Source organism: Dendropsophus ebraccatus, chromosome 1, assembly GCF_027789765.1.
Source record: "Dendropsophus ebraccatus isolate aDenEbr1 chromosome 1, aDenEbr1.pat, whole genome shotgun sequence".
NCBI classification, from domain to species: domain Eukaryota; kingdom Metazoa; phylum Chordata; class Amphibia; order Anura; family Hylidae; genus Dendropsophus; species Dendropsophus ebraccatus.
In genome coordinates this window covers 14,918,567-14,945,664 of record NC_091454.1, presented here as the reverse complement: position 1 = coordinate 14,945,664, position 27,098 = coordinate 14,918,567, and the positions used below count along the sequence as shown (strand labels likewise).

Here is a 27,098-nt window from a genome sequence, read left to right as displayed (position 1 = left end):
GATCTCCCTGGTACTACTCGCCGATCATCTGCTCATAGAATGAGCAGATGATGGGAGGAGTAGTAGTGTGTATCTATCCCACTGTACCGAGCAGGGAGAGAGGGAGGAAGTAGATGCACCGGCACCTCTCTCCCTCCCTGCTCAGTGCCCTCCATTTGGGGAGCAACATACTGCATCAATAAAGCATTACACCACATTACATAGACTTCAATACAGTCCATAGACTTGTACATATAGTGCGCCCCCTGTTGGACACTCAATAGGAATTACACCTGATTCGTGATGTCACGGTTTTTGAGAGAATTTGAAGCCTCCTTGATCTACTAAATTAAGGGAAATACCACTATATGTGCATTTTCCATAATTAATGTACATTATGAATTTGTCTAACTTTCCTTAAGTAATAACATGTTAAAAAATACGTTTGGCTGGAGTTGTCCTTTAAGTTGTCATAGCTCTTTAAAGGGATACTCCACTGGAAAAAAAAATTATTACAAACCAACCGGTGTCAGGAAGGGCCAGAGATTTGTAATTTTCTTCTATTTAAAAATCTCATAACTTCCAGTACTTATCAGCTGCTGTATGTCCTGCAGGAAGTGGTATATTCTTTCCAATCTGAAACAGTGCTCTCTGCTGCCACCTCTGTCCATGTCAGGAACTGTCCAGAGCAGCAGTAAATCCCCATAGAAAACCTCTCCTGCTCTGGACAGCTCCTGACATGGACAGAGGTGGCAGCAGAGAGCACTGTGTCAGACTGGAAAAAATGTACCACTTCCTGCAGGACACACAGCAACTGATAAGTACTGGAAGGCTGGAGATTTTTAAATTGAAGTAAATTACAAATCTATATAACTTTCTGACACCAGTTAATTTGAAAAAACAAATTTCCGCAAAAGTACCCCTTTAAGGGATCTGCTGCTACCATCTGGATGCAGATACCACAGGACTCCTTTAGAGGTCTATGGAGTCTGGGCCTCAATTGGTCAGAGCAGTTATGCCGCCACCAGAGGACGCACTCAAGGGGTTTTAATGTTACGGCTGATTTGATATATACTCTTAATGATGGCCGCATCTATAATCCATGGGTTTTCTTTGCAGCCATCATAATTTCTGTAAATGGATCTCATTATCTCCATTTGAAATTGGCCGCTGTGGGAGGAGGGCAGCGTAGGCGGCAACGGTGTTTGAACAGCGCTCTCTCTCCGATGACGTCATCGGTGCTGGTTGGGTGTCGAGGCTTTGATCTCGGAAACGGAGGACGGGAGCGGGTAGTTTGAGGGCACTTTACACTTTAATATATTTAGACATCAAAGCTCAGCTGGACTCTGGGCTCGGCCTAGATCACAATGGCACGGCTGTTATTTCTGGTATCTCTCATCCCGAGCTGGTGTCACCCTCCATAGACCTAGAAGAGAAAAACTGCTTCATCTTAAAGGGGAAGTACACCGAAAATCAGCAGCCTATAATCACGTAGGATTATAGGACGAGGTAATAATATTATTATGCTTAGCAAGGTATCCATCTATGTAACTGCATTTTGCCATGTACAGACCAACTGTAATCTTGTGATGGTACCTAATCCTAGTGTTCAACTGTCCCACATCGCCTCCAGAGGAGAAATGAGGAATTACATGATTATTAAAATCAAAGCAGTTTTTTATATATGATATGAATATGTTAGGTAATTCACTAGGTCTAATTTGTGAGGGTACTTGGTAGTGGTGTGTTCAGTTTCCCCACAGTGCCTCCAGAGGAGAAATAAGGAATTACAGGGGTTTTAATGTACAATATGGCCTAGCGGTGTGTTAAATTGATCTGTGATTGGTGTGTTTGATTGCCCCACAGTGCCTCCAAAGGACAAATGAGGAATTACACAATGCCTATAAAAAAATGTGTGTTTATATATATATATATATATATATATATATGTCAGATCCTCCGCCAGGTCTAGTCTGTGAGGGTACATAATGGTGTGTTTGATTGCCCCACAGTGCCTCCACAGGAGAAATAAGGAATTACATGTCACCTATTACAATCAAAGAATTGTTTTTGTACTACTGTACATGTCAAGTACCCCAGAGAAATGAATGTCCTTTGTAGCCTCACTTTGCCCTGGCCCTTTTACACAGTGCAATGTGACCCTGAAAGTAAGCGCCAATCTTGGTGATCGGTACTTATTTCTAAGCCTTAAAGGGGTTATCTAGGGTTACAAAAACATAGCTTCTTCCTACCAAAAACACTGCCACACTCAGTCTACGTGTGGTAGCACCACTCTGCTCCATTCTCTTCAATGGAACTGAACTGCAATACCACCCACGAACTGAGGGCAAGAGTTGTGCTGTTTTCAGAAACAAAAGCTACTGTTTTTCCAAATCCTGGCTAACTACTTTAACAAGGCTCAGTCAACCATAACCCTTTAATTTCATCTCTATCGGTCACAAATCATCATTTACAAGGGCCGATATAGATAATATCAATGTCTGCACAAACGATCTGAATGAGCTGATCGCTGACCATTTCACAGGGCAGATTTACACAGAAAGATTATCTGCCAAAGATATGAAGCCAAAGCCAGGAATTGATTTGAAAGGAGGAGAAATCTCAGGCTTTCCTTTATGACCTGATCTCTGTTTATAGTCTGTTTCTGGCTTTGGCTTCCAATCTTTGGCAGATAATGTCAGATAAACTTTCTGTGTAAATGGACCCTAATGGTGCGTTTACACAGAGAGATTTATCTGACAGATAGATAGATCCCAGTCTTTCCTTTATGACCTCTTCTCTGTTCATAGTCTGTTCCTGGCTTTGGCTTCAAAGATCTGTCAGATAAATCTCTCTGTGTAAACGCACCATTAGGCATGCTCAATTGCCCGATAATTTGATTAATAGATGATCAGTGATCAGCAGTATTCTGCCAGAGATCCTGACCCTGGCAAGTGTTCAATTTCTCTACAGCGCCACCACAGGAGAAATGAGGCATTAAACAGTTCCCATTAAAGTCTATTGTTTGTTTAAGTCGGTTTTCAGCCTTTTTTGTTTTATAAAAAAAACTGTAAAAATTGCAAAATCTGCAAAAAAATGTGCGTAGGAACACAAGGCAACGACGACACATTCCTCATGAGTGATGCAAGGCTGGAAGGACGCACTATCACTTCCTTTACAGAATTGAAACCAGGATTATCCAGTTCTCCCTCCTCCCCCAATACACCCCCCCCCCCAGCACTTCCTTGTCAATCAGGTGATAATGACTTTACGTCTCAGTTCATACTGTGCTTTTTTGTGTTTTTAAGGTCCTCTTTGTTTTTATGTGAACTCCCATTTAGAGAATAAGCGCATGTTAAAAACACAGTAAAAGTACCCAATGTGAGGTGGGAGTAAGCGCGCCCCCCCCCTCCTCCCCATCACCCGTACTCTATAGGGTCAGGGCTATCCTATATCTGATGTCTTATCTGGATCAGCAGCATGGCTTAACCCATTGAAATCTGGTGTTGTCTAACATGGCTGATAACAGATAGTAATAGTTTATTTTAAACAACACAACAGATTAGGAGCGAATTATCAAACTGGAGTAAAGTGAAACTGTCTCAGTCGCCCCTAGCAACCAATCAGATTCCACCTTTCATTTTCCAAAGAGTCTGTGAGAAATGAGAGGTGGAATCTGATTGGTTGCTAGGGGCAACTGAGCAGTTTTACTTTACACCAGTTTGATAAGACTTCCCCATTGACTTTAAAACGTTACCGTCTCGTTAAAAAACTTTGGTCGCAGCTGGGTGTGCAGATCTCGAAGCGCATGGATGACCACTTTACTCTCTGGCTTATTATACAGTTTCCATAGACTTTCTATACTCTAGAACAGGGGTAGGGAACGTATAGGCCGCCTTATAGTAACCATAGCAACCAATCATATTGCTAGAGCAGGGCTGTCAAAATGTCCCTACCCCTGTGCTACAACATGTCTCCTACAATGAGACATGTAAAACAGTGAAGCGCTCAACAGTGCTCTTCTCCCTGCACATTCTAGTGATTGGGGAGGGTCTAAACACCCAGGCCTGACCAATCAGAATGATTCATGCGTCTTGCCTTTTAAAACTTTAAAGCGACAGTAACATATGTTGACCCACCAAGACATCCCCTCTCCTTACCTGTATTGGTTATATCATTCCCCGATAACTTCAGCCATATACCAGATGTCTCTGACCCAGTGATCCACTGATTGCCATTTCAGCTGTCTCTCATAATTTCTATATAAAATAAAAAATAGGTACCGTTTCTTTAAATATTTAACATTTCAAACTTCAAAATGGCTGCCATTATTGTTTGTCACCAAACTTTATTAGATAACCCAAACACATCAGGATCAAATACTATATGACTCGAACCCTTCCAGGGAGTCGTCAGCGTTATTTCTGGAACATTTTCTGATTGTAAGGGGAAAAGTCCCTTTAAATCTGGAAAGCCCCTTGAAATTTTGGAACACTTTCAGCTTATAGTTTGTGCGCCGAGTCGGATGAAATTACAATCGAAAAGTCAGCAAAAAAATGTTTTGTTTTGCTTCCTGCCCTGATGTTTCGGAAGCTTCTGGGAGTCCACATTGTGTGAGTGGTGGAGCGGGGAGGGGAGGAATGCAGGCGGAGTGGGTGGCTTTTATTTTCACCTTGGATTTTTGAAGTGTTTTCTCTGTGAGTGCTCCGCCTTCACTGTCCTCACATGTAGCTGAACAAAGGAGTCCTGATCACCTTCTCCAGACCTTCTCAGGAGTCACCTGGGCGCGCTACCTGCCAGGAAGACATAGAGGACAGTGACCGGGGACGACGGTGACACCGAGCTCCCTCACCTGACCGCACCAACACCGGACAGATAGGAGCCAGGAAGCACCGCACAGGTGCTGCTGTATATGGAAGGTAACTACAAACCTAGTTGTTGACTTGGAGTGGGCGTGGTCTGCTACTTTTAGGGCACCTTTAAATTGATCGTACATTGCCTGCACAAAATCACGAAGAGTGTACCTGGCAAGTGGCATTTCACGCGTTGAGATTACTTTTTCTTCCCTTCAAAAAAGTTGTAGGTCTGAGCGCTCAGATCCCTACCAATCACTGAGAGAGAGAAGCGTGCAGCTGGGCTCTTCTCTCCCCTTTCTCTCTGCATTCAAGCGAGACGGTCTATCAAGGTCATGTGACGCAGAGCTGGGAGAGAACGTTCTTAGCGTGCGCTTCTCCCGGTTCATTCTAGAGATCGTCCAGACGTGTCAAAGAAGTTTTTTTAAAGTGACAGCGGCCATTTAATAACTGGTTATTTGGGTTAAAAGATCTCTGCTTGTTGTCAGTGAATACAAAATCTAAGGACGTGTTCACATGTTGTAAAAAGGTGTCTGACCGATACACTTGGCTTTTGACATGTATTCCTCTTTCACATGTGGTTTGCAACCATTTTTTTTGTTAGGCTTGGTTCACACTGCGTTTTTTGCAATCCGTTTTTTGAAAAAAACGGATTGCAAAAACGGATGCATTGGTGTGTATCCGTTTTGATCCGTTTTTCCATTGACTTCCATTATAAAAAAAACGGATCAAAAGGGATCCGTTTTTTTTTGACGGACACAAAAACGTTGCTGACACAAACGGATCCGTTAAGTGTATGCTAAAAACGCAGTGTGAACCCAGCCTTAGTATTTCATGTGCGTTTATTTCAGCACTGTGTTTTATGCCCTATATGCTGTCTCCAAACTGCGGCCCTCCAGCTGTTGCAAAACTACATTTCCCATCATGCCTGGACAGCCAAATCCAAAGCTTCAGCTGTCCAGGCATGATGGGAATTGTGGTTTTGCAACAGCTGGAGGGCCGCAGTTTGGAGACCAATGGGCTACACATTGAGTAAGTGACATACATTCCCATTTTGGCACGGTATACGCTCCAGGTCTAAAAAACGCTATATAGACGTACCCTGATACTTTTCACAGCTGAAGGTTTGTTGCAGTTGTTTCCAGTGTAAACAATAGTCTGATCTAATAGGGGAGGGTAATGCATTTCAATTGTGCTGACACAGTGTAATCTGTGTTGCTGATGTGTGTGGTTTACAGAGGACGCAATAGTCACAGACCCTCAGCTCTGTAGTATTGCGTTTGTATAGGAGCACGGCATTTCTCTTTTCATATATCATATGGAAATTGTGCTGCATAATGCTACAGCAAAGTCAGCTCTGCTACATCATGTAAACGCAACAAACGATCGAACGACGAGCGCGTAATCGTTAATTTTGATCTTTGAACATGTTCTTACATCATCGTTCGCAAAAAATTTGCAGATCGTTCCGTGTAAACAGTCGTTCACCTATTTTTCCTATGTGCGAGATAGGCTTAAATGATCGCAAAACGAATTTTCCATACGATATATCGTTCCGTCTAAACGCTGATCGTTATAAAAGAAAAATCGTTACTTCGAAGTCGTTAATCGTACGATCGGGTGAATTATCGTTACGTGTAAACGTAGCATAGGACTATTCTCACTCTCCGTAATTTTACAGATATGCAACCAGTTCCGCAAAAATAATAGGACATGTCCTAGTGCAGACCGTAATTGCGCAACAATTAGCCAATAGAAATCCATGGGATTTACAGAGGTTTTCTTTGCAAACGTTTCAGATGTTTTACATATATAGGGCTGAGTTTACACTTCATCCATTTTATGCAAAAACATAAAAAAAACTGATGCATTTGTGTGTATTTGTTTTGATCTGTTTTCCCATTGACTTCCACTACAAAAAAATCAGTTTTTAACGTACACAGAAACATGGTCTCCCACACAAATGCATCAGTTTCTTCATCCGTTTTCCATTTGTTTTTGCATAAATCGAATGAAAAAAAAAACAGACTGGAAAAGCGCAGCGTGATCCCAGCCAAAAGTCCACCAAAAATAAGTATTGTCTTTATTTAACCTTCCCATGTTTTGCGGATGCATAGATTTTTTTTTTTCTGTGGATTAGGGACGATAATTGGGGACGTAATATACCGTCCTGGAAAATGACTGAACATGTGAATGAGGCCCCTAGTCTTGTCCTCAGGTTACAGTTGTAGGTGACAGCCTGGGGCAGACTTTTTATGAGGTTTCTAACCTCATAAAATCCTCATATTAACCTTGGGGTCAAAAACTTCCGGTGAATAGGAAACTTGGCGTGCTAATGGTGTACTGCAACTTCTGATGTCTGATGATGGTTTCCAAGACCTCTGCTTGCTGTCAGTGAATGGGAACATTTTTGATCTTTTGATCACACTCAGAGGCTGAAAACCACATCTATTGGGCCCAGATGGACAGCTTGTACGGCTGCGTTCTTACAATGTGGTTACATATGTTGCCAAAACTACCGTGATTGATGAGCGTGATTTTGCCGCTAATGGTGACCACATGGGGGCGTGGTTTCGGCCACCATGTGTGAACTCGGCTTTAGGCGCCTATTACACTGCCTGATTCTCGGTAAGGTGTGTTGCTAGACACAATAATCGTCCCTTGTAAAAATGTCTACGATCAGCTGGGAAATGCCCGTTCCTCGACTGATCGAATCTTTTCAGCTGTGCTAAAGTATATTAGGGTATGGTCACACTAAGTAAATATGGCGGAATTCCGCAGCAGATCTGTCTATAAGAGGGCTTGCGCACCTCCGCTCTCGCCATTCTCCGCGCAAAGAATCGACATGTCAGTTCTTTGCGCTGAGAGCGGCGGCGCACAAGCCCTCTCATAGACAGGCTATGGCACACTGAGGCAGGCGGATCTGTCTGCCACATTTACTCTGTGTGAACATACCCTTATAGTACGCGTACACTACGGAATGGCGACGGATAACCCGTCACACATTCCGCAGCTCGCAGTCGCTTGCAGACTGAGGCGGGTGCGCGCGTCTCCGTCCTTGTCATAGACTCTATTCTATGCACAAGCGGATTCCGTCGTCCGTCCAAAGAATGATCAAGATTTTGCGCTGTTTATGTATTTAGCTCACACATTAGGCTGGATGCAATTGTAACAAACAGGCAGCTGTGAGAAGTATACGTTTTCAACCCCTGAATGTGAATGAGAATGGCGCTATTCACTGACAGCAAGTAGAGATCATGGCGTTGCCAATAGCAACCAATCACATCTCCCATTGCTGTAGTACACAGGTTTCAAAACTACAATTCCCATCATGCCTGGACAGCCAAAGCTAAAGCTTTGGCTGTCCAGGCATGATGGGAATTGTAGTTTTGCACTAGCTGAAGGGCAGCCATTTTGTCAGCCCTGCTCTAGCAATATGATTGGTTGCTATGGTTACTATAATGCGGCCTATAAACCCTCATTGACACCTCCAGGTAGCTGGCTGCCACTGTCAGATAAAGTTGCTGCCTCCTGTCCCATCACAGTAACAATGGCGGCCTCTGTGCCCCGGACTCTGTAGCCTGGAGTCTGAGGTGGCGGTGAATACAGCTCTGAATACCTTAATAAAGCCGGAACAGGAAATTCATGCAAATCCCGGTAGAACAGGAATAAGTTGTCCTGTCACAACCTGTTTAACTCAAAACAGCTGCGCCCTCAGGCAATATTGTCAGCATTCAGGCTCCCTCCGTAATCACTAACTAAACACATTCTATTAATGTATCATTACCTCCGTAATTGACTACACGCTGTCAGGATATCCATCGCCTCATCGGAAGCAGACGTCCTGAGCGTCTCCACATGACTATTAGATATGATACAAGACGCCTCGCATAACAAGGGATAGATCATCGCTTTGTTACATGAGGAAATAGTTTATCCGTGCGGCCCCTTTAAATCACAGTGCTCTTATAAGGACTGTTCATCCTGATCCTCCTGGTTCATGATTCTATTGACCGCTCCATTCCAACAGGAATGACCTATAAGAGGTTATCACAGGATTATGGTGGGGATCTGACTGCTGTGACCGCAACTGAATACGAGATTTGAAATCCCTTGTACCCCAAGCTATTGCTACAGTCAAGCATGCCGCTCCATTCACTCCTTAAAGGGAATCATTCACCTCCCTGAGGGACTATGACTTGGCCCCAGTACTTTACAGCTGCCGGGCAGAGTTCTCCAATGCTGTGCCAGGCAGATTCCACTTATTGCCGGCTGTGTGACTTAGCCCCAGTACCTTACACATACCTCCCAACTTTTGCAAAGAGCAAAGAGGGACATGTGCGCCACGGTCCCCATAGCGACCCTCCATAGCCACGCCCCCATAGCAACCCTCCATAGCCACGCCCCCATAGCAACCCTCCATAGCCACGCCCCCATAGCAACCTTCCATAGCCACTCCCCTACAGTCATCACATGCTGCTGACTGAATAGTGCCCTCTATAGTATCCAATCCCCCACATAGTGCCCCACATAGTATCCAATGCCACCATATAGTGCCCCACATAGTGTCCAATCCCCCACATAGTATCCAATCCCCCACATAGTGTCCAATCCCCCACATAGTATCCAATGCCCCCATATAGTGACCAACATAGTATGCAATCCCCCACATAGTGCCCCACATAGTATCCAATCCCCCACATAGTATCCAATCCCCCATATAGTGCCCCACATAGTATCCAATCCCCCACATAGTGCCCCACATAGTATCCAATCCCCCACATAGTATCCAATCCCCCATATAGTGCCCCACATAGTATCCAATCCCCCACATAGTGCCCCACATAGTATCCAATCCCCCACATAGTATCCAATCCCCCCACATAGTGCCCCACATAGTGTCCAATCCCCCATATAGTGCCCCACATAGAATCCAATCCCCCCAATAGTGCCCCACATAGAATCCAATCCCCATATAGTGCCCCACATAGTATCCAATGCCCCATATAGTGCCCCACATAGTAGCCAATCCCCCATATAGAGCCCCACATAGTAGCCTATGCCCCCATATAGTGCCCACATAGTAGCCAATCCCCCCATATAGTGCCCCACATAGTAGCCAATCCCCCCATATAGTGCCCCACATAGTAGCCAATCCCCATATAGTGCCCACATAGTAGCCAATCCCCCCATATAGTGCCCCACATAGTAGCCAATCCCCCCATATAGTGCCCCACATAGTAGCCAATCCCCATATAGTGCCCCACATAGTAACCAATCCCTCCATATAGTGACCCACATAGTAGCCAAACCCCCATAGAGTGCCCACATAGTAGCCAATGCCCCCATATATGCCCCACATAGTAGCCAATCCCCCATATATGCCCCACATAGTAGCCAATCCCCCATATAGTGCCTCACATAGCAGCCAATGCCCCCATATAGCGCCCCACATAGTAGCCAATCCCCCATATAGTGTCCCACATAGTATCCAATCCCCCATATAGTGCCCACATAGTAGCCAACCCCCCATATAGCGCCCCACTTAGTAGCCAATTCTCCCATATAGTGCCCACATCGTAGCCAATCCCCCATATATGCCCCACATAGTAGCCAATGCCCCCATATAGTGCCCCACATAGTAGCCAATCCCCCATATAGTAGCCAATCGCCCATATAGCGCCCCACATAGTAGCCAATCCCCCCATTTGTGTGGCCCGACCAGTAAAACAATAAACCAGTAACTCACCTGTCCGCCGGCCCCAGCAGCTCCTCTCCCGGCAGAGCGCGCACTCCCGTCATCCTCCGGGGCGGACAGCGGGGTACAGAGACACTGACTGTGCCGGAAGTAATTCATGACAGAGGCTGCAGGTCACTTCCGGTACAGTCAGTGTCTGTATACCCCGCTGCCCGCCCCGGAGGATGACAGGAGTGCGCGCTCTGCCGGGAGAGGAGCTGCTGGGATCGGCGGACAGGTGAGTTACTGGTTTATTGTTTTTTTCGCTGGGGACACATGTAATGCGGGACACGGGGGGGCGTTCCGGGACCGCGGGACAGAACCCCGAAAACGGGACTGTCCCGCGGAATCCGGGACGGTTGGGAGGTATGCCTTACAGCTGGCAGGCACAGCTCTCCACTCTGCCCTCTTCCCAGCCACTCACACTTGATTGGCAACCAGGCTGCCAATCAAGAGTGATGGGGAATGTAAACAAGTTCCTGGCAGGCTTTATCTGCAACTTTGTAGCTTCTTTGTGAGGGTGGGTTCACACTACGCAATTCTCGCGGATAATATCCGCGGAAATTCCGTTGGCTGTCCGCCCGCACGGCCGCGCGCCTTTCCGCCGGCTCCATAGACACCATTCTATGGGCCGGGGTATTCCGCTATCTGCCGAAAGAAGGGACATGTCACCTCTTTCGGCGGATAGCGGAATACGCCGGCCCATAGAATGGTGTCTATGGAGCCGGCGGAAAGGCACGCGGACATACTGCGGATCAGTATGAACCCACCCTAATGCTGGGAGGGTTAATCTAAAGTCAGGTTGCTGATGAACTCACTGTGATTAACCCTCCCAGCATTACAAATAAGCTATGATGTTGCAGATAGGGACTTGTTTCAAAAGGGGGAAGGAGGAGGGGGAGACGGAGAAAAAAGCTCACACACAGAGTTATGTGTCTTCAGCAAAAAGCAGCAGCATAGAACTGGGGGAAGGAGACTGAATAGATAATAACAAGTATGGAGGGAATTGTAAGTCTCTCTATATGAAAAGTTATGTTTGAGCAGAATGCCCCTTAAAGGAATGAATGGAGCAGCTTGCTTGACTGTTGCAATCGCTTCGGATTCAAGGAATTTCCAGTCTCGTATTCAGCTGAGATGACAGCAGTCAGATCCCCAGTGTGAAGCTGTGCGGCAGCTGTAAGGTCCTAGGTCCAAGTCATACTCCCTTATGAATGTGATTATTCTCCTTTAAGTTCCTTATGTTCCTTAATGCAAAATCTGCAACACTGGATGCCTAAGGGTGCCTTTACACAGAAAAATTTATCTGACTGATTTTTGAAGCCAAAGCCAGGAATGGATTTGGAAAATGGAGACATAGCAGTCTTTCCTTTATGACCTGTTCCCTGTTTATAGTCTGTTTCTGGCTTTGGCTTCAAAAATCTGTCAGATAAATCTCTCTGTGTAAAGGCCCCCTAAGGTATAGGGGCCCTGATGCAGCTGCTACTACAGCAGCCCCTGTAGCTCGGTCCCAAACACCAGGAGCTTTCACAGTTAATGAGGTTGCTGTGATTTGTGTAGACGGTGAAGCACCAGGAGACTCGCTGTTTTTTCCCAGTGCGACACTGTTTACACAACTCTATGGGAGTAATGTATATTTGCATAATAGAGCAGAGCCGGCTTCTAGTAGATACAAGCAGGAGGGGGGGCTGGCGGGCCCTCAGTCTCATGGCTCTACAATTCTATGCAATCAATACCCTAGATGGGCATACCCCTTTAACCCTCTAAGCCACCATTAAAGGGGTGCTCCAGAAGCACAAAATGAATTTTTGTATATAATTGTGTAGATGGGAAACGGAAAAAAAATCCCATACTCACCTTCTTCGATCCGCCTACACCATTCCCACAAAGCTACGGACCCCCTGCAGAATACCTCCAGGGTGAGGGTGGGTGTGTGGAATTACCTGTTCACTCATGTAGTAGAGAACATTAATAATCTCTCCACCACACTAGACCACTAGAGCCTCATTTTCTTTCAAATCTGCCCTACACCTCACAAAGCAGAGAAGTATGAGAGGCATCCACTATCCCAGGCCAAATTTTAAAGGGTTTCTTAAAGGGGTATTCTGGAGAATGACAATTATTTTTAAATGGTGTCAGAAAGTTATACAAATTAGTAAATTGCTTCTATTTTAAAATCCCAAGTCTTCCAGTACTTATCAGCTGCTGTATTCCCTGCAGGGGGTGCTGTTTTCTCTCCAGTATGACACAGTGCTCTCTGCTGCCACCTCTGTCCAGAGCAGGGGAGGATTTCTATGGGGATTTGCTGCTGCTCTGGACAGTTCCTGACATGGACAGAGGTGGCAGCAGAGAGCACTGTGACAGACTAGAAAGAATGCACCACTTCCTGCAGGACATATAGCAGCTGATAGGTACAGGAAGACTTGAGATTTTTAAATAGAAGTAAATTACAAATCTATATAACTTTCTGACACCAACTGATCTGAAAACATTTCATTTCTCCGGAGTACTCCTTTAACTTTTGATAATTCCTATTAGATTCCTTTGAAACCAGGTACTAAGGGGAAGATTTATCAAGCATGGTGTAAAGTGAAACTGGCTCTGTTGCCCCTAGCAACCAATCAGATTCCACCTTTCATTCCTCACAGACTCTTTGGAAAATGAAAGGTGGAATCTGATTGGTCACTTTACATTGTGTTTAATAAATCTTCCCCTAAGTGTTTAGTTTTCCTGCAGCACCACCACAGGACAAATGCGGTATTACACAGTGCACATTAACCCTTTCCCTCCGCCGCACTGTTAATTAACGATCCAGGATGACACAGGCGCCGGAGCGGAGGATCAGTGATAGCTGGGGACCCACCGCAACTCTCAGCACCGGAGCCGGGCTCCGGTGGTAAGAGTCAACCCTATAGATTCTGCTGTCAGCACGTCTGCAGCATCTATAGGGCTCCAGACAGAGAATTCTCCCTCTACAGAGGGAGAATTCTCTGTCCGCTGTCCATCGGGGCTCTGTGAAGTGATCGCAGAGCCCCGATGGTAGCTATGGAAGCCGGCGGGGTCGGGAGGGAAGGCTGGGCGTGTGAGCTCTGCCCCCTCCCCTCTCTCCCCTGCCGCTGTTACAAGATAGTATCAGCGGCAAGGATCAGCGGAGAGGGGGCAGACACAGGGGACATCAGTATATGGGGTCATTATGATCCAATAAGCTGATGTCCTAAAACAACCTGGGCATTGAGGAATCAATGACCCCAGGTCGTGAAAGGGTTAACATCAATGGACTGCTTATAAAATCCAGGACAGGATTGGTCCTCCAGAGCGAGAGACACTCTTTGCAGTCTTGAACAAAGTGATTCCCCAACATTGTATATCACAATCGGTTTTTCAAACTGGACAACCCCTTTAAGACTGAAATCCAACCAGACTTGATTGACACCGGGGGTGAAGCAGCAGAAGGTTGATGACAAGAGTACCTGGAGGGGGCGCCACTTTGTGACAGGACGCCTCCCGTCACGGTGCTGTCGTTTTCGTCTTCCTTTGACAAACAACATAAAACGATGTCAGTGATAAACCTCTGGGGGCCACTCATCTGTCTATCCGTTCTCGGAATAATGGAAGTAGAATGTAATACACCCCGATAAGTCCCTGGCGAGTATTAGACTATAATTAGAAGCTATGGAGGCAATACAAGAGGCCTTTGTCCAGGAACATGTCAGGTTAATTTAATTAAAACTCCTACCGCCTCCAACCAAATCTCTCGGCTGCTAGAAGGTTCAAAGCGTTTAATCCCCAGAGCCGGAATTTTCTATTTGAGTGTTAATTTAGCGGCGCACAATCCAACCACTCATTAATGCTTTGTACAGTCTGCAAGTTAAACAGAGAATAGATTAGCCGGTCGCTGTTTTCGCATAATTTTCCGATGATTATTTGCAGACAATGTAAATAGCGGTGATAAGTGGCGCAGGAGAGGTGGAGAGGCCGCCCCCCTACCCCCCCTTCTCCGGCTAAGATACTGTGAATCTTCGCGACATCCTGGTTTTAGTCAGAACTAAAAATTTTAAATTTGAATTTGGAAATGGGAAGATTATTACGATGAATGATCATCAATGATCCCTGGTGCTATGGTAGTTACACCTGCAATACCTGTCGGACAAATGTTAGTTTGACTATTCTTCCTGACTTCCACCTTATTTTTGTACAGTGCATGTTTGATTTACCTGATCATGCATGTGTGAGTTCCAGCCATCTCTTGTATGGCAGATCAATGATGATCCCTGGTGCTATGGTAGTTACACCTTCAATACCTGTCGGACAAATGTTAGTTTGACTATTCTTCCTGACTTGCACCTTATTTTTGTACAATGCATGTTTGATTTACCTGATCATGCATGTGAGTTCCAGCCATCTCTTGTATGGCAGATCAATGATGATCCCTGGTGCTATGGTAGTTACACCTTCAATACCTGTCGGACAAAATGTTAGTTTGACTATTCTTTCTGACTTCCCCCTTATAAATGTGCAACGCACTTTTGATTTACCTGATCATATATGTGTTCAATGGGGAGTATAGAGTGCCAGGCATCTCTGGCGTGTTTCTACTTGTATGGCTACCTGGTATTAGGCTGAATGACCAACAATAATCCCTGGCGCTATGGTAGTTACACCTTCAATACCTGTCGGACAAATGTTAGTTTGACAATTCTTTCTGACTTCCACCTTGTACATGGGCAATGTATACTTGGTTTGCCTGATCATGTATGTGTTCAATGGGGAGTATAGAGTGCCAGGCATCTCTGTCTTATCTCTAGCTGGTATTAGGCTGAATGACCAACAATGATCCCTGATGCCATGGTAGATGCACCTTCAATAGATGTCGGGAGAATGCTAGTTTGACTGTTCTTCAATACCTGTCAGGCGAATGTTACTATGACTATTCTTCCTGATCTCCACCTTATACACATGTGATGCAGGCTTGATTTACCTGATCAGGCATGTGTTCAATGTGGAGTATAGAGGGTCAGGCATATCTGGTGTGTTTCTACTCATATCGCTACCTGGTATTAGGCTGAATGATCCCTGGTGCTATGGATGATACATCTTCAATAGATGTCGGGTGAATGTTAGTTTAACTGTTCTTCCTGAGCTCCCCCTTATACATGTGCAATACACACTTGGTTTGCCTGGTCATGCATGTGTTAAGATGGACTTGCCATCTGGCACTTCCGGCAAATGCCAGATGAGCCGGTCCCCTCCTGGGGGCTGGTCTTGTCTGATTCCTAGTTATATGCTATTTCCCTGCACATTACCAAGGGTGGGGTGAGAAGAAGAGAAGAGGCCTCTATTCACCACTATAGTGTGTTTTGGTATGATCCCATATTGGGTCCCATATTTTGATAAGTTTGTATATAGGAGCACCACAATCCCCCCAGGTGTACACGTCCAGGGGGTTAGGGTGTATACTACTCCTTCTATGCCTAGTCGATGACTAGTGTGGCACCTCCGTCCTGTTCAAATGAATAGGTCTGAGCTGCAATACCAGACACAGCCCACGGACCAAGGTGGCGCTAGATTTCTGCTGCATATATTTTAACTTTTGTGTCTTTTTTTTTTTTTTTTTTTTTTTTTTTTTTAGGCTAAGGAGGAAATCAGAGCGCACATTTTTGACATGGACCATCTACAATCTGTAGACTTTGAAGAGTTGGCGGAGATTGGTAGGTAACTGGGTCCCATGAAGCCACCTCCTTGCCCTATGGTCCCTGTCACTGTCAGGGCTTCCTGTATAGAGGGAGGATGACTATATATAATGGAGAAGATGGAGGAGGTTTATTGATTTAAAGGGGTACTCCAGCAAAAAAAAAAAAAAAAAATCTTTCAAATCAACTAGTGTCAGAAAGTTATATAGTTTTGTCATTTACATCTATTTAAAAATCTCCAGTCCAGTACTTACCAGCTGCCGTATGTCCTGCAGGAAGTGATGTATTCTTTCCAGTCTGACACAGTGCTCTCTGCTGCCACCTCTGTCCATGCCAGGAACTGTCCAGAGCAGCAGCAAATCCGCATAGAAAATCAATTATAAACAGTTCCTGACACGGACAGAGGTGGCAGCAGAGAGCACTGTGTCAGACTGGAAAGAATACATCACTTCCTGCAGCGCATACAGCAGCTGATAAGTACTGGAAGACTTGAGATTTTTAAATAGAAGTAAATAACAAATACTATATAATTTTCTGACACCAATTGATTTAAAAGAATTTTTTTGACGGAGTTCCCCTTTAAGGTGGTGTATGATCCTATTTTTAAAATGTTTTATGTTCTTGCAGAACTCCAGAAGGATGAGGAGGAGCAGGTGCAGCTGGGGGGCGACACAGTGGACTCTCCCACCCGGGAGGCTAATGATGTCAGCATAAGCCACCCGTATTATGACATCGCCCGCCATGGTATCCTTCACGTCGCCGGTGAGTCCTGACATGTACTACACATCTGAAGTTATAGAGATGTCCATAAAGACGTCAGCCATTGTGAACTGCTGGATGACTTCCATGGCTGCCATGAAACAGTGCCACACACCTCTGTAGGTTGTATCTGGTATTGCAGCTTAGCTACAATGAAGAGAATAGCCCTGAGGTGCTATAGTTTTATCTTGTATAACCCCTTTACTTAGAACCAGTAACTCCTGGCATTGAAACCTTAGTTCCTTAGTTACCCTAGACCACCAGGAACACTGACATAAACACCATAATATCCTAGAGAACAAGAGTTACTGAAATTAACGCCATACTCCCCTAGGCCACCAGGGATGCTGGCATAAACACCTTAGTACCCTAGACCACCACAGATGCTTACATAAAAACCTTATTAAGACCACCAGGACATTTTGAGAAGAACAACATAATATCCAAAAGTACAAAATATACTGAAGTTAACACATCTGTAGACCACCAGGGGTGCTGACCTGAACACCTTATTAATATAGACCACCAGGGATGTTGACATGGACACCTTACTACCCTAGGCCACCAGGGTTGCTGACATAAAAACCGTATTGTCGTAGACCATCAGGGATGCTAACATGTACACCTTTTTTACCCTAGACCACCAGGGATGTTGACATAGCCCCCTTTTGTCCTACCCAAGACCACTAGGGTTTATGACATAAAAACCTTACTACCATAGACCACCAGGGATGCTGACATGAGCACCTTATTGTCATTGACCACCAGGAACACTCACATGTACACCTGTTTACCCTAGGCCACCAGGGATGTTTACATGAACCCCTTATTACTCTAGACCACTAGGGATGATGATATGAATAGCTTATTACTCTAGACCACCAGGGATGATGATATGAATAGCTTATTACTGTATACCACCAGGGATGCTGACATGAACACCCTATTACTGTAGACCACCAGGGATGCTGACCTGAACACCCTATTACTGTAGACCACCAGGGATGCTGAAATGAACAATGAAAACCTAACAACCCTAAACCACCAGGGTTGCTGATATAAACACCTTACTAGCCTAGACCACCAGGGATACTGACATGAACACCCTATTACTGTAGACCACCAGGGATGCTGACATGAACACCCTATTACTGTAGACCACCAGGGATGCTGACCTGAACACCATATTACCCTAGACCACCAGAAACACTGATACGAACACCTTACCACCCTAGACCACCATGAATGTTGAATACCTTATTGTTGCAGACCACCAGGGGTGCTCACACGTACACTTTACTACCCTAGACCACCAGGGTTGCCGATATAAACACCTTAGTACCCTAGACCACCAAGGATCCTGACATGAACCCCTTAGACCATCAGTAATGCCAGGATGCACACTTTACTACTCTAGACCACCAGGGATGCTAATATTAACATCTTTATTACACTAGCTCACCAGGTATAATGATATAAACACCTTTAACCACTCTAGACCACCAGGGATGTTAAAATTAACCTTTTCACTACCCTAGACCACAAGGAAAGTCTTTGTGTGAAGCCAGGAGCAGTCACTAACATTCTTCATTCACTTCTTGAGTTGAAGTTTCATCTAAAAAATATATTTAAGGTGGAATTTACTTTTAGGTAACAAAATAAGATGGGAATTGTAGAATCCTGGTGGGATTGTGTGATGATTGGGCCGTGTGGCGTCACAGGGATGCTGCGGCCGTTCCCCATGCGGGACTCCCGTATACCACATGTAATGTAATCCAGACAAGCTAACGGCTTCGGAAGCTAATTAGATTTCTCTTTTTTGAGGATCTCAGATCAAAGCCCAGGAACCTGCGTAACACCACAAGAAATGCTCGGATTTCATTAACCTCAGTGCTGCTGGGATAACAAGCCGCTTTGATATTCTCCTCACTTTGTTGTTTATTGAGTTCACATTACATCCCCAGTCCGTGTAGACGGACGTAAAGGATATATGATTAGCTTTCAAAGGGTTAACTCTGCAGCCGCTCTTTGGGGTGGCAAAATGGGCGACTGTCCAAGACGCTCTTGGGGGGGACCCAAGGACTGGACCACCAGGGGCAAACTAGAGGAAAAGCATGTAAATGTGTGCTACCCTGGACCACCAGGGACTATACCTTTACCCCATAACTGCCTTATACCAACAAAGTCTATCACCTATACTGCTCTAGACCACCAGGGACTTTACCTTTAACCCCATAACTGTCCTATACCAACAGAGTCTTTATCACCTAAACTGGTCCAGACCACCAAGGACTTTACCTTTACCCCATGACTGCCCTATACCAACAGAGTCTTTATCACCTATACTGCTCTAGACCACCAGGGACTTCACCTTTAAAGTGACACTGTCACCTCCTTTGTGCACTCTGACATCTCTACACAGGTGTAAAGGGTAAATTTAGCGGTTTTCATACCTTATTTTATATCATACGTCATGGTGCTTGTTCAAGTAAAAAGTCATCTTTTATCAACTGCAGATTATGTTAAGTGGGCGGGGCCCCGCTCACAATGACACAGGGGGCCCCGCCTCCTAGCCGGCCATTGGAACAGGCTGGCCTAAAGGTCTAGACCACACCCCCTTTATGTCGGCCAACCAATGGGCGTCAAGGGGGGCGGGGCCAACGGCGTTAATACCGTGAGGCCCCGCCCACTTAACTCAATCTGCAGTTGATAAAAGATGACTTTTTACTGGAACAAGCACCATGACGTATGATATGAAATAAGGTATGAAAAACGCTGAATTTACCCTTTACACCTGTGTAGAGATGTCAGAATGCACAAAGGGGGTGACAGTGTCACTTTAACTCCTATACTACTCTGGACCACGAGGGACTTTACCTTTACCCCATAACTGCCCTATACCAACAGAATCTTTATCACTTTTACCGCTCTAGAGCACCAGGGACTTTACCTTTACCCCATAACTGCCTTATACCAACAGAATCCTTACCATTAACTCCTATACTGCTCTAGACCACCAGGGAATTTAATTTTAACCCCATAACTGTCCTATACCACCAGAGTCTTTATTACCTATACCGGTCCAGACCACGACAGACTTTACCTTTAACTCCTATACTACTCTGGACCACAAGGGACTTTACCTTTACCCCATGACTGCCCTATACCAGTGATTTTCAACCTTTTTTGAGCCGCGGCACACTTTTTATACTTAAAAAATCCCAGGGCACACCACCAACCAAAATGGCAAAAAATGACACTAAAACAGTACATATTATACATATAGTTAATAATATAGATTCTAAATGTTTTTATACTCGGTGTGAAACCTGGGCCTGTTTTCTTCTCCCCCCTGTGCTTCTCTCCTGTGCTTCTCTTCACCATACTTGTCCCCCATGCTTCTCTCCTGTGCTTCTCTCCACCATACTTCTCCCCCCTGCTTCTCTCCTGTGCTTTTCTCCACCATACTTCTCTCCTGTGCTTCTCTCCACCATACTTCTCCCCCCTGCTTCTCACCTGTGCTTCTCTCCCCCATGCTTCTCTCCTGTGCTTCTCTTCACCATACTTGTCCCCCATGCTTCTCTCCTGTGCTTCTCTCCACCATACTTCTCCCCCCTGCTTCTCTCCTGTGCTTTTCTCCCCCATGCTTCTCTCCTGTGCTTCTCTCCATAATACTTCTCCCCCCTGCTTCTCTCCTGTGCTTCTCTCCACCATACTTCTCTCCCTCATGCTTCTCTCCTGTGCTTCTCTCCACCATACTTCTCTCCCTCATGCTTCTCTCCTGTGCTTCTCTCCACCATACTTCTCTCCCTCATGCTTCTCTCCTGTGCTTCTCTCCACCATACTTCTCTCCCTCATGCTTCTCTCCTGTGCTTCTCTCCCTCATGCTTATCTCCTGTGCTTCTCTCCCTCATGCTTCTTTCCTGTGCTTCTCTCCACCATACTTCTCCCCCCTGCTTCTCTCCTGTGCTTCTCTCCCCCATGCTTCTCTCCTGTGCTTCTCTCCACCATACTTCTCCCCCCTGCTTTTCTTCTGTGCTTCTCTCCACCATACTTCTCCCCCCTGCTTCTTTCCTGTGCTTCTCTCCCCCATGCTTCTCTCCTGTGCTTATCTCCTGTGCTTCTCTCCACCATACTTCTCTCCACCAAACTTCTTCCCCCCTGCTTCTCTCCACTGTTTCTCTCCCCCATCCCCAGGTTTCTCTCCCCCCCTTCCTCCTCACTTCCTCCGAGATGGTCGCCGCTGCTGTCCGCCTCACCTACTGGCCGCCTGTAGGGCCCGCACGTGCTCCTCCAATCAGCGGAGACCGGGAGCGTGGTGCGCTGCGGCAGGCCGTAGTGCACACGTTGATTGGATGCGTGCATCACGGCCCGCCGCAGCGCACCACGCAACCGCCCATATTATAATCCGCCACTGATCGCTGTGCATTGCCGGGGAACAAAACACAGGGGCACCATAGTTTGGGGAACTTTCCCCGTGGCACACTGGTTGAAAATCACTGCCCTATACCAACAGAGTCTTTATCACTTATACTGCTCTAGACCACCAGGAACTTTACCTTTAACTCCTATACTACTCTGGACCACAAGGGACTTTACCTCTAAGCGTTCTGTAACAAGAGTCTTTACCAATAACCTCTGTACTGCTCTTGACCACCAGGGACTTTACCGTTAACCCCTTTATGGCCCTATAACACCAGAGAATTTATCATTAACCCCTGCCATGATATAGACCACCAGGGACTTTATCCTTTATGGTAAATGCACCCAATGGATTTGCTGCAGATACTTTCTGCAACAACTTCAGTACCCAGGTCCCACTTTTCCTAAAGATCCCTTTAAGGACTGGACCACCAAGAGCGAATTTGGAGAAGGGAATGTAAACCTTCACTGCTCCTTTCCACCAGGACCTTTACCATTAACCTCTGTCCTGCCAGGACACCAGACACTTTCTGCAACAATTCTGACTTCAATGCCCATGGCTCACTTTTCTGTAAGATTCTTCAAGAACTGTACTGCTATGAGCATATTGGGAAAAGAACATGTAAATCTTCACTGCTCTAGACTACCAGGGACATTACCTGTAACCCATTTACATGCCCACTGGGAGCACAAATTTGTCAGGTATACTTCAGTTTTAAGCAACATGTCCCCTGCGGGTGATGCCCCTATGGATTTAGTAAGGTCATATATAGGGAAGGAAAGTTTTGGAGACAATTCATAATTCTGTTTTTCTGATACCATCGAACATTTTGTCTTCCAGGCGATGATAACTCAGGGAGAAAAGTGATCACGTTCAGTTGCTGCCGCCTCCCTCCCTGTCACGAGATCGATCACGTCCGACTCCTGGAGTAAGTCATAGTACTGATAACACAGACACTATTAGGAGTGGTGTAATTCCTTATTTCACCTGCGGTGGCACTGTTGCGTAACGGAACACTTGCTTTTACCATAGATTGCAGATGATCTTTGATCGAGCGATCTTTCTAACAAAACTGAGTTCTTTAAAGGGAAGGGGGCATGAAATAGAAGACCATTAACTAGTGACAATGACAACTAATAAACAAGTTCAAGGAGAATAACCAGAAGCCTGTGAGTAGGTTAAAAAAAAAGTCTTCCAACAGCGCCACACTTGTCTACAGGTCGAGTGGAGTATTGCAACTCCTATCCTTAAAAGTGAATGCAATTAAGCTGCAATACCAAACACAACCCATGGGCAGGTGTGGTGCTGTTTTTTTGAAAAAATATAATTTTTCATTTCTGAGCATACAGGAGTTAGGGCCTCCCTCTATACAAGTGTCATAGGTAGAATTTTTTTTTTTTTTTAATCTATCCTGGCAAAGTCATGACACGTTACAGACTATCGCCCAAGGCTTGGAGTGAAAACCTGTATCCTCTAATGGCTTTCATGTCACTAAAATGTCACAATATGTTGTAGTTTTTGTCACATGAAGCGTATGATGTGCAGCGGGAAGTTCTGTGTGGTGTCAGACTTTGTTTCCTGAAAATTGAACATAAGAATTTGGAATATAAATATATAATTTATTTATTTTATTATTATTTTTATTATTATTTTATTTTTTATTTTTTTCCGTTTTTAATTTACAAAAATACCTTGAAATTTAAAGGAGAAATCCGGCCTTTGGGTTTCTTTAGAAAAAAATAAAAAGGCAGAGGTATGGGGGAAAAATAACAATGGGTATTAATTTACCTCTCCCCATGACTCTTAAGGGCCCGTTCCGGGACCCCTGATGCCACAGACGTCAAGACCAGGCTGATGAACTGGCCAATCACTGACTGGCTGAGCGGGCTGTCCATCAACAGGGCCGGACATTACAACTCGAAGGAAAATGCCCTCCGGCAGGGGTCCTGCTTAGAAAAACTTGGCTTCCAGTACTTATCAGCTGCTGTATGTCCTGCAGGAAGTGATGTATTCTTTCCAGTCTGACACAGTGCTCTCTGCTGCCACCTCTGTCCGTGTCAGGAACTGTCCAGAGCTGTAGCAAACTCCCTTAGAAAACCTCTCCTGCTCTGGACAGTTCCTGACATGGACAGAGGTGGCAGCAGAGAACACTGTGTTAGACTGGTAAGAATACACGACCACCTCTAGAGCCCATGTGCAAGCAGAGTATGCTTCCAAGTCATGCATGTGGGCTGTTTTGTGGACGTTATTATAATATTATGCCCCTTCCTGTCTTAAAGGGGTTATCCAGTGCTACAAAAAAATGGCCACTTTCTTCCAGAGACAGCACCACTCTTGTCTCCAGCTTGGGCGGGTTTTTGCTGCTCAGTTCCATTGAAGTGAATGGAGCTTAATTGCAAACCGCATCTGAACTGGAGACAAGAGTTGTGTTATCTCTGAAAGAAATTGGCCAGGTTTTTGTAACACTGGATAACCCCTTTAAGTTTCATAAAGAAGACCAGCTCTGGAGTACAAACTGCTACTCAGATTGTATCATTTGGGGTGATCCAGTGTTGGGTGGAGGGTGGCTAATGGTGTGTTGAAAAATGCTTGTTGTTAACTCTTTTTTGTGGTCTTTCTTTCTCTTTTAGATATCTGAAGTATACCTTAGACCAGTATGTAGAGAATGACTACACCGTTGTCTATTTTCATTATGGTCTGAACAGTCGCAATAAGCCGTCGCTGAGCTGGTTACAGAGCGCCTACAAGGCTTTTGATCGGAAGTAAGCCACACTGCTGTTATAAGGGGAGGTCCAGACTACACAGCCAGACTGCTGTTATAGGGGGAGGTCCAGACTACACAGCCAGACTGCTGTTATAGGGGGAGGTCCAGACTACACAGCCAGACTGCTGTTATAGGGGGAGGTCCAGACTACACAGCCAGACTGCTGTTATAGGGGGAGGTCCAGACTACACAGCCAGACTGCTGTTATAGGAGGAGGTCCAGACTATACAGCCAGACTGCTGTTATAGGAGGAGGTCCAGACTACACAGCCAGACTGCTGTTATAGGGGGCACTCCAGACTACACAGCTATAACTAGACTGCTGTTATAGGGGAGGTTGTCCAGACTACACAGCCAGACTGCTGTTATAGGGGGAGGTCCAGACTACACAGCGAGACTGCTGTTATAGGGGGAGGTCCAGACTATACAACCAGCATGCTGTTATAAGGGGAGGTCCAGGCTACACAGCCAGACTGATGTTTTAGGGGGAGGTCCAGACTTCACAGCCAGACTGCTATTATAGAGGGAGGTCCAGACTACACAGCCAGACTGCTATTATAGAGGGAAGTCCAGACTACACAGCCAGACTACTGTTATAGGGGGAGGTCCAGACTGCACAACTAGACTGATGTTATAGGGGAGGAGGTCCAGACTACACAGCCATACTGCTGTTAAAAGGGTTGGTCCAGACTACACAGCCAGACTGCTGTTAAAGGGGGAGGTCCAGACTACAGAGCTAGACCTCTATTATAGGGGGATGTCCAGACTACACAGCCAGACTGCTGTTATAGGGGGAGGTCCAGACTTCACAGCCAGACCGCTGTTATAGGAGAAGGTCCAGACTACACAGCCAGACTGCTTTTATAGGGGGAGGTCCAGACTTCACAGCCAGACCGCTGTTATAGGAGGAGGTCCAGACTACACAGCCAGACTGCTGTAATAGGGGGCACTCCAGACTACACAGCCAGACTGCTGTTATAGGGGGAACTCCAGACTACACAGCCAGACTGCTGTTATAGGGGGCTCCAAACTACACAGCCAGACTGCTATTATAGGGGGCTCCAGACTTCACAGCCAGACTGCTGTTATAGGGGGAGGTCCAGACTACACACAGACTACACAGCCAGACTGCTGTTATTGGGGGAGGTCTAGATTACACAGCCAGACTGCTGTTATAGGGGGAGGTCCAGACTACACAACTAGACTGCTGTTATAGGGGGAGGTCCAGACTACACAACTAGATTGTTGTTATAGGGGGAGGTCCAGATTACACAGCCAGACTGCTGTTATAGGGGGAGGTCCAGATTTTACAGCCAGACTGCTGTTATAGGGGGAGGTCCAGATTACACAGCCAGACTGCTGTTATAGGGGGAGGTCCAGACTACACAGCCAGACTGCTGTTATAGGGGGAGGTCCAGACTACACAGCCAGACTGCTGTTATAGGGGGAGGTCCAGACTACACAGCCAGACTGCTGTTATAGGGGGAGGTCCAGACTACACAGCCAGACTGCTGTTATAGGGGGAGGTCCATACTACACAGCCAGGCTGCTCTTTATAGGGGCTGGTCCAGACTACACAGCTAGGCTGCTGGTATAGAAGTAGGTCCAGACTACAAGGTCACACTGCTGTTATAAGGGTTGGTCCAGACTACACAGCCAGACTGCTGTTATAGGGGGCGCTCCAGACTACACAGCCAGACTGCTGTTATAGGGGGAGGTCCAGACTACACAGCCAGACTGCTGTTATAGGGGATGCTCCATCTAGCAAGTCTACCTGTAATAAAACAACTCAAATTGCTATGAAGTTATATGAAATGTCGGCATTGTGTTAAAACATTGACATTGACACCCCTGCCAATTATCCTATTACTTGCACTGTATTCTAGTATCCTGGGAAGTACGTTACATATATCATGGGTGGAGACGACCTTTAAACCCATTGACTTGACACCCCTGCCACTCATGCTATTACTTGCACTATATCCTAGTATCCCAGGCAGTACGTTACATATATCCTGGGTGGGGACAGCCTTTCAGCCCTTTCATCCCTCCACTTTCCAGCCTCTCCATTATAATATTTCTTCTTTCTAATATGAATGCAGATCAGTATCTGGCGCAGCCTTGTGTACAGAGCCGTCAGAGAATGCATTTCATCTTATTTGGATGGAAATCTATTAGCACACGCAGCATTTTCCCCTGAAAGGCTTTGATGGCCTCTTTTGTGCCTGTCTGTTTGGCTGGCTGTTCTGTAACATGAAACTGGAAATCACAGCCCTCGAGACTTCATAGAGACTTTTGATAAAATGGCCCCAATAATTTCACTGTCACCGTGATATAGCGAAAACCACAATTCTCAGAAGTAAGGTCTTCAAAGCGAGGCGAGAATAATGGAGCTGAACGCGTTGGCCCTTTGACGGGAAGCTCGGCCATAGGATCATTGTCTATAACTACAGTATATTAGTATTTGCTTACTATACGGCTATGATTCTCCTTTGATATGGCTCTAGTAGCATCATGTGGTTGTGCTATATCAAGGTTATACATTGTATAAGTATGTCATTTTCCAATATACTTTCTGTAACTTTCCATACATTTGGGAATGGTACTCCCACTGCAGTAATTGATCAGGTTCGGCAGGAGAGAGGCAGCAGGGACCGTGATAGAAAAGCGTTCACCCTGTTGCAAAGGATGGGGCTATGGGAAGTGCGAGCTGGGGGGGACCGGATAGCACAGGAAGGGTCCTGTTATTTTTTACATGTATTTTCTACATATACAGCACCCCCTGCTGAACCCTTCAGGTATAGACTGGGTCGTGATGTCACTTTTTTTTTTCTTTGAGAAATTGAAGCTTACCTGATCTGCTAAATGGAGGAAATAGCACTATATGTGCATTTCCC

The 27,098-nt window shown here is 45.7% G+C and overlaps 1 protein-coding gene and 1 long non-coding RNA gene across 4 annotated transcripts in view; one reads left to right on the top strand and one right to left on the bottom strand.

Annotated features, from left to right (window-relative positions):
- Positions 1 to 849: 849 nt before the first annotated feature.
- On the bottom strand, positions 850 to 4,895 carry LOC138789306 (uncharacterized). Its single transcript, XR_011362715.1, has 3 exons — positions 4,652 to 4,895; positions 4,140 to 4,238; positions 850 to 1,405 (listed from the first exon to the last, which is right to left on the bottom strand). It is a non-coding gene; the product is annotated as an uncharacterized lncRNA (long non-coding RNA).
- The window catches only part of ARHGAP8 (Rho GTPase activating protein 8), a 54,122-nt gene continuing 31,617 nt past the window's right edge, over positions 4,594 to 27,098 (top strand). Inside the window, exons 1-5 of one of the 3 annotated variants that reach the window (XM_069967886.1) lie at positions 4,594 to 4,898; positions 16,196 to 16,274; positions 16,884 to 17,018; positions 22,279 to 22,366; positions 24,069 to 24,200. In XM_069967886.1, coding sequence (XP_069823987.1) covers positions 16,229 to 16,274; positions 16,884 to 17,018; positions 22,279 to 22,366; positions 24,069 to 24,200 — 401 coding nt within the window. In that variant the 5' untranslated portion in view covers positions 4,594 to 4,898; positions 16,196 to 16,228. Of the gene's footprint in view, positions 4,899 to 8,305; positions 8,327 to 8,367; positions 8,490 to 16,195; positions 16,275 to 16,883; positions 17,019 to 22,278; positions 22,367 to 24,068; positions 24,201 to 27,098 lie in introns of those variants that run through there. The other 2 variants (XM_069967890.1, XM_069967884.1) reach the window with 2 other exon arrangements.